Source organism: Stylophora pistillata, chromosome 9 (assembly GCF_964205215.1).
Source record: "Stylophora pistillata chromosome 9, jaStyPist1.2, whole genome shotgun sequence".
In the NCBI taxonomy this organism is placed as follows: domain Eukaryota; kingdom Metazoa; phylum Cnidaria; class Anthozoa; order Scleractinia; family Pocilloporidae; genus Stylophora; species Stylophora pistillata.
Genome location: NC_142527.1, coordinates 24,949,525 through 24,957,156, shown reverse-complemented (window position 1 = coordinate 24,957,156; position 7,632 = coordinate 24,949,525). Strand labels below are relative to the sequence as shown.

At 37.8% G+C, this 7,632-nt stretch overlaps 1 protein-coding gene across 1 annotated transcript; it reads left to right on the top strand.

Annotated features, from left to right (window-relative positions):
• The first annotated feature begins 18 nt into the window (after positions 1-18).
• LOC111336422 (ATP-dependent (S)-NAD(P)H-hydrate dehydratase) lies at positions 19-7,571 on the top strand. Its single transcript, XM_088732726.1, has 9 exons — positions 19-335; positions 1,219-1,264; positions 1,912-2,000; positions 2,438-2,546; positions 2,809-2,859; positions 3,012-3,116; positions 4,688-4,811; positions 5,895-6,021; positions 7,000-7,571. The coding sequence occupies exons 1-9, from the start codon at positions 49-51 to the stop codon at positions 7,199-7,201; spliced, it is 1,140 nt and encodes a 379-aa protein (XP_088588852.1). The 5' UTR covers positions 19-48; the 3' UTR covers positions 7,202-7,571.
• Positions 7,572-7,632: the final 61 nt, after the last annotated feature.

Here is a 7,632-nt window from a genome sequence, read left to right as displayed (position 1 = left end):
TTAGTACCCAGCGCTTTCTCTGTCATTATTGCCTACAGTGGTGCCTTCATGGGCGGTTGTTTTGGAAGCACAATCTCTCTTGTCGCAAGGAAACACTCGAACTCTGCTGAGGTTGTCAAATTTCGATTTGTTATGTCAGCAAGGCGAAGCACCTATGCTGGAGGAGAAAGCCAGCCGAACGATCGTTTCAGATCGGTAACGGATGCCTCTCACATCAAAGCGCCAAAGAGACAATGTAGTTGCCTAGAGCTTGTTCGAGAAACCATTCCTGCTCTGGCGAATTCTTCTCACAAAGGGCAGCTGGGTAGAATAGGGATCATAGGCGGATGTCAGGAGTAAGTAGTTCGATGAAGATAATCACAAGATAACTGATTATGCGTCATCCTTCGTGAACCTACCCCAGATTAAAATCCTGTCCTATGTTGTTGAAGGATCTAATCTTCCCTCACGAGCCGGCTTTGCTGCCCGAGGGGGCAACTGAAGGAAATTTTCAACACAGGGTGTGCTCCTGGGGCCTTCAAACCCCGGCTCTGTTGAAGAAAAATACGGTTCATTTTCATATCAGATTTAAGTCCTTTGCTGACCCCGGTCAATTGTGTGTTTCACATATATGCCCACCCTGTTTTCTTGTGAAGAGAGGGTAACAAAGTGGGGGGAGGGGGGTGGGGGGTCATGATCTCGTTTCACGCGAGAATTTAGAAAAAGTCACGTGTCATGTGTACTTTAAACAGTATTTAAAGCATGATCAGGAATTTTAAAGGGAAGACTTCAAATCCCACCATATCATGCCTTTTTGTAAAGTTTACAAATAAATTATGGGCTTAATCGTGCATCATATATAAACCATTCCCCACCCTCCTCAAACACCATAACCCACAAGGCAGCACATACCCAACTGGACTAATATCTGAGGGCTTCCTAGTTTACTAATTGTATTAGTTCTTTGAAAAATAGCATCTCATTCCTATAAGTTCTCACTCCAGATAAAGGTGGCATCTCTGATCCATGGAATTCTTTTGTAGTTACTTATTCACCTTTTAAACCCTAAGAGTGATCAGCATCTGACTTCTCCTTACATAAGTCATGCTGAGTTATTCATTAAGATCGCGAGAATACAGGAAATAATTGCTAGCCTAAGAAGCTTTAATTAATAAATATTCTTCTTGTCAATACCATTAATATTTAAAAGTTACATTTTGTCTTATGATCATTTTGCAGGTATACAGGTGCACCTTACTTTGCAGCGATATCAGCTTTGAAAGCTGTGAGTCTCAATTTTGAAGTTCTTAACTTTTCATCAATACAAATTTAAAAGACCATGAAAGGCTTGTTCAAGATAAATTCTGCAAACTCCTTGTCAACAGTCTTATAATTTGGAGAAATCCAAGACGTTGAAAAGCCAGAAGGACATCTGAAATAGACAAATGACACAAACAAATGGATAAAAATAAAACAAATTATGATAAACTTGAAAAGTCATGCCACTGCTTCGCAAGCTTACCGAAATCCAATCCAGTTAATTCTTGCCCAGTTTTGCCCATTTGTGTCCTTATTTAGTTTGTTGGTGTGTTAGTCTTCAGCATTAAACCACAATGATGAATACTATGATATTAAAGTTAATTACTACTTGGTTGGTTGCATTGCTCCTTGCTGAATTTGCTGCAAAGTTCATTGCTGAATTTGCTGCAAAGTTCATCGCTGATAATGCACAACTTCGCTCCTGTGAACATTATCAGGGGGTTTCCAAGGTGGGAGTTAAAGTTCATTGACCATGACTGTACTAGTTGACTAATATAAACCACTGAAATCATGAAAGAAATATGAGTGTACATCATCTGTCATTACCACACAAATCCGGTATTTTTCTATGATACTAAAAAAAATAACAAGCTTCCATTGTTCATTTTGTAGGGTGCAGATTTGTCCCATGTGTTCTGCACAAGTGATGCAGCTGTGGTTATTAAATCATACAGCCCTGAACTTATTGTTCATCCTATTCTGTGAGTACTGTCAATACTAATTTGACAAACTAACCTCCACTCATGGCTCTTCCTCCCCCCCCTCCAGAACATAACAATATATTGAATGATGTACTGCTTTTTAAGTGTTCAAAAGCTTCTTACCTTTTCCAACAAGCTAAAGTACTTCTACAGATGCAATTGAAAATTTGTCTCCCAGATCTTATAATTATTTTAACTCTTTAACTTCTATAAGTGACCAAGACAGACTTTCTCCTTACAATATCAAGCAGACAAGTGATCAAGTGATAAGAATGAAGGTACTCATTAGGAATTGTTAGTTGATCCAATTACCAAATTCTCCAAACTAACACCATAGAAATTGTATGGCAGAGCGTAAGGAGATTTACCAATGGGATTATGGGAGTGAAAGGGTGAACTGACTGTAGAATTTCTGTGTGTCAAATGACTACTTTTAGGGACAGAAAAACAGCTGTAAAAGAGGTCAAAGACTGGCTTCCAAGACTTCACTGCATTGTAGTTGGCCCAGGAATGGGTAGAAATCCAACCATCATTGAAAATGTCAAGGTAAGTCCATAACAAGTTTCCAAACCAGTAGCATTAGACAAACAGCAAGTATTTGGTACAGTGGCATTCTATTTTGAGTTAATCGAGAAAGGTTATTCCATTTGCAAATATTTGACCAGTGTTAAAGCCCCATGGTCTGATAGAAATAAAGTAGGAGCTTTCTAAAGACAGTTTTTCAAAGCTCATTATGATTATTTTTAGTATTGAAAGAGTCCTTCTCTCAATTAAACTAATATAACTATTTTTTCCTATCTCTTTAAAGGGAGTTCTTGAACTTGCAAAGGAGCAGCAAAAACTTCTAGTCATAGATGCAGTTGAGTATACTTTCTCAATACAGCTGTGTGAAAAGCTCATCTATCACCAACCCTGGATCAGCATAATGTTTTGAAGATCTCCAAAGTACTTCTAATTCTTATGTTTAGAGTAGAACCATATCAATTTTGTATTCATTTGTGCGTGCATTAGGATGGGCTTTACATGGTTACATCCTACCCAGACATAATCAAGAATTATGCCAAAGCAATACTCACACCAAATGCTATGGAGTTTACAAGATTATACAACACATTGGTGAGTTGATTTTTATTTTATAATTTGGATACATCAACTAAGTTGAAATGGTAAATTGGCCACCGTAATGATTACGTAAGCTGACGTTTCGAGCATTAGCCCTTCATCGGAGTGAAACATCTGCTTTTTTCGCTCCGACGAAGGGCTAACGCTCAAAACGTCAGCTTTTGCAATTGTTGCGGTGGCCAATTTACTATTTCAACTTTGTTGATATATCCAAATTATTTCGTTACTCCTACCGACGCAGCCCCAAACAGTTTCTTTCGAAACTATCAGCCTTTATTCATTTTTTTTCCCACTGACCCCTCTCACCCTAACATCAGTATGCATATTCTCCATACTGTTCTCTATGCACTTCCCAAGGAGATTTTGTTTAACAATCAAGAGCTTAATTCTTAAGATGGTGATCAAATTCTCATCTTTTAACCAAAGTGGTGATTTGGTGTGATATTGTAAGAAGAAAATAGTTGATAGTTAATAATAACAAATTAATAATAATATCAAGTTCAGATATTATATATGCAAGACTAAAAGATTAGGAAAAAGTTATTAAAATGTTTAAACCAAACTTGTTTGACTGTTTGCCATCATCAGGGTTGAAAGTAATGACCGCCTGTATATACACCTATATCTTATGTGATTCCCGATGGGAAAAGTTTGGAGACATAGAAATAACTTGTTTGTTTGCAGGTTCAGAGGTGCAAGTAGGATTTGAATGCTCCACAATACGTACTGCTAAATTTCTCACAGTTTCGCCAGTGTAATCAACGCCACAAAGGAGATTGTTCTTCTTGTGGCGTTGATTACATTGGCGAAACTGTGAGAAATTTAGCAGTACATATTGCGGAGCATTCAAATCCTCCTCACACCTCTGAACCTGCTAAACACTTGCGGGAAAATCCATCACATTCCTTCACTTGGCGTGTTCTCTCCTCAGCAGAAACATTCCACAAGTGTAGGATCGTCGAGGGGCTAATGATCCAACAATTCCACCCCAGTTTGAACAAACAAGTTATTTCTTATGTCTCCAAACTTTTCCCCATCGGGAATCATATAAGATATACGTGTATGTACAGACGGTCATTATTTTCAACCCTGATAATGGCAAACAGCTGCAAATGTTTGGTTTAAAATTTTAATAATTTTTCCCTAATCTTTTAGCCTTGTATATATTATAATAATATCTTTTATTAAGCGAACATTATGGACATCAATATCAATTTCTATAGTGCATTTCCATGCAATGTTCTAATGTGCTTTACAACACTGTGTGGGGGACTTTTTCCAGACTGCCAGCAGGAGTTTACAATTAATAAAGAAGAAATTTTACAGATGCCCCCTCCCCCCAATTCCTAATAAACAGGTCAGACCATCTCACAGTAATCTCGTGAAGTGGGTTCTTTGCACGTAGTTGCCTCTCAATGTTTAGAGGGTTAATCATTCATTGTGAGAAGTATTTTTGGACAGGTAGGGGGACTATCTTCCATTTGTATTTACATGTATTTACATCATTCTTGAAGTACTGATATTTTTCTTTTCCACTCCTTGATTTAATTGTTCTGATTGACTAGTTTGGTCGTGAACCTGACCCATCTATAGACTGTTCCAGTCATGTGACACAATTGTGCCGAGAGTTAGGTGGAGTTACCATATGTCGTAAAGGACAAGATGATATCATTGCTGATGGGAAAGATGGTAAGGTGTAGAACTTTTTGGTCCTCTGTTCATCATTCATTACAATTTTGCGTGGAAGGTTTGTTTAAAAGGGGGTTATGAACCACCCATTTAATGTCTCCACCTGAACCTTCTGAATGTTGAAGAAGAATGGTGATGCACTTTCAAGCACATTTGTATTTACGCTTCTAAAAAATTTTCCATTGATGCATGTAAGACATCCCTTTTAACTTTTGTCTCCAGCCACCCATTCACTATGCTATCAAATACATATGAATAAAGGCTGATAGTTTCGAAAGAAACTGTTTGGGGCTGCATCGGTGGGAGTAGCGAAATAATTTGGATATATCAACAAAGTTGAAATGGTAAATTGGCCACCGTAATGATTACAAAAGCTGACGTTTCGAGCGTTAGCCCTTCGTCGGAGCGAATAGAGGAATTGTGGGTTGTGTGTGCTTTTAAAGGCTCCATTTTCTGCCTTTAAAAGCACACACAACCCACAATTCCTCTATTCGCTCCGACGAAGGGCTAACGCTCAAAACGTCAGCTTTTGTAATCATTACGGTGGCCAATTTACCATTTCAACTTTGTTGATATATCCAAATTATATCAAATACATAGTTTTTCAGTTTTAAGTAATGTCAACCTTCTGGATTATTTTCCTATAGCATGGTGGGGGAAATTCTTAAAATGTTTCCCTCTTTGACCTTTGACTTTTCTGTGTGATTTGCATGTATCTTCTCCTCACAGATATTATATACATCACCCTGCAGGCAGGTGTTGAGAATAAGCAAACCTATCAGGTGGAGGTTGTTAACTCAACATAATGCCAGTAAAAGTCTTTGTAAAAGTCTTTGCACTAATCCACAGTCAAATAAATAGACTGAAGCTCAAGTAGAACTGCTCCTCAGGCCTTTAGAGTCTAAGGGAAGCGTTTTGAAAGGCTAGTTTAGCAAATTAACTTCAGAAAGTAAACAGCACGAGTCTCCAAGATTTCTTTGGTATTACTTTAAAAAATACCTCCATATTTTTTTTTTTGTTATATTGATATTTTATAATGTTTCAAATAATCCATGTTGGATGTTTTTTTTAACGACTATATAGTTGTAAACTGCAGAACAGAAGGCAGCAACAGACGTTGTGGAGGTCAGGGTGACGTCCTATCTGGTTCCATGGGTGTGTTCTTCCACTGGACAGATATGGCATTCAAGAAATTAAGCAAAGAAGAAAGGTACAGTTGACTTTCTTTTAGTCTGCTACGAAGTGCTGAAAGCCAATTACCTCTTTTCATCCTAACATCAGTATGCAAATTTTTCCTGCCGTTCTTTATTCATTTCCTAAGGAGCTGACAAGGAGAATTTGTTTACCAATCAAAAGCTTGTTTAGTTAGTGACCATTTGCTTTATTCTCGTGACCTTAATGTGTGATTCAGAGGTGATATTGTAAGGAGAAATTAGGTACTGGTCACTCTCAGGAGTCAAAGGTATAAGATAGTAGCTTTCCTAGATAAGTTTTCCCGAGGAATGCTTATCATTGAGAATGTTGTCAGAAAGTGTGACTAGTTTTTTTTCTGTGGAAAACCCGTTGTTCAAGAATTGTCGTGCCAGTTTTTTAAGGGGATCACTGTTAGTATCTGAGCGACTGCATACCTACCCCTCCCCAACAACAGTCAACTGATAACAATATAGGGTTAATGTTAGGCTATGGGAGGGGCTGGTTATATACGGACGTTGATCCGTACGCTCATAGCAAGTGACCATCATGACAAAACGATGACATTGGTAAATGGTAAGTTTCCGGTAGTTTAGACTAATGGCAAAGCAGGAACTTACATACATACACACTTTATTTATTTCCGAAGCAGACTATGCATACACTTAAAAGGAAAGGGAAAAAGATGCTGTTAGAAAATGAGGTTAAGAGGTTATCCCTATGTGAAAACTCCCTAAAGAAAAAGTCTAAATGAAATTAAAATACTTAGGTACAATTAAATATTTAGGTACAATTTAAGCTGAGATTTAAAATGCTGAAGATTATCAGCTTCCACTATGTTTCTTGGTAATTCATTCCGTAATTTAACAATCCTAATGGAATGAATTACCAAGAAACATAGTGGAAGCTGATAATCTTCAGCATTCTAAATCTCAGCTTAAATTGTACCTAAATATTTAATTGTAACTACGTATTTCTTTTTCCTTTCTACTCTTAGAGCATGTTCGTATGGTCGATCTCTAGTAGCAGCCTATGGGGCCTGTGCACTAACAAGAACCTGCAACAGACTGGCGTTTGCTAAGTACCGGCGGAACATGACCACAACAGACATGCTACCGGAAATTCACAATGCGTTTGAACTGTTATTTCCCGAGAAAAAGTCAGACGAACCAGTTCTAAGGCAAGAACACACCGTGTAGAGTACTCAAGTTCGTTAAAGATAGTAATTTTTGCAGAATTACTTCCTAATTAAAGTCAAACAAACAAACAAACAAAGATAGACTACAACATAGTAACCTCCTCGACTTAGAAGAGGTTACTTTTGGAAAGAGTGTTTTACGATGAAGTGTCGTAGAACCACCGGGTTAATCGTGACAGCCAATCAGGGCGAAGAAAATATCACAAGGAACCAATCAGAATCGAAATCATGGACAAAAAAAACTGCGTGAATTAAAAGCGCGGCAAAACTGGGGTGCCAAGTCGCGATTGGACTTAGGTTTGCATCTAATTGGTAGAGAAAATGACGCGAGTTTTCTGAACCAATCATAAATTAAATGAAACTAAAACCAATCCTTGATTGATTAATTGATTGACTGTTAAGTTAAACCATCTGAAAGTAGCTTCAGCCCTT

Coding starts and splice junctions, on each gene's coding strand:
- LOC111336422 (XM_088732726.1), top strand. CDS start 49: ATGGGCGGTTGTTTTGGAAGCACAATCTCTCTTGTCGCAAGGAAACAC. Junction 336..1,218: donor ATCATAGGCGGATGTCAGGA/GTAAGTAGTTCG, acceptor ATCATTTTGCAG/GTATACAGGTGCACCTTACT. Junction 2,001..2,437: donor CTTATTGTTCATCCTATTCT/GTGAGTACTGTC, acceptor GACTACTTTTAG/GGACAGAAAAACAGCTGTAA.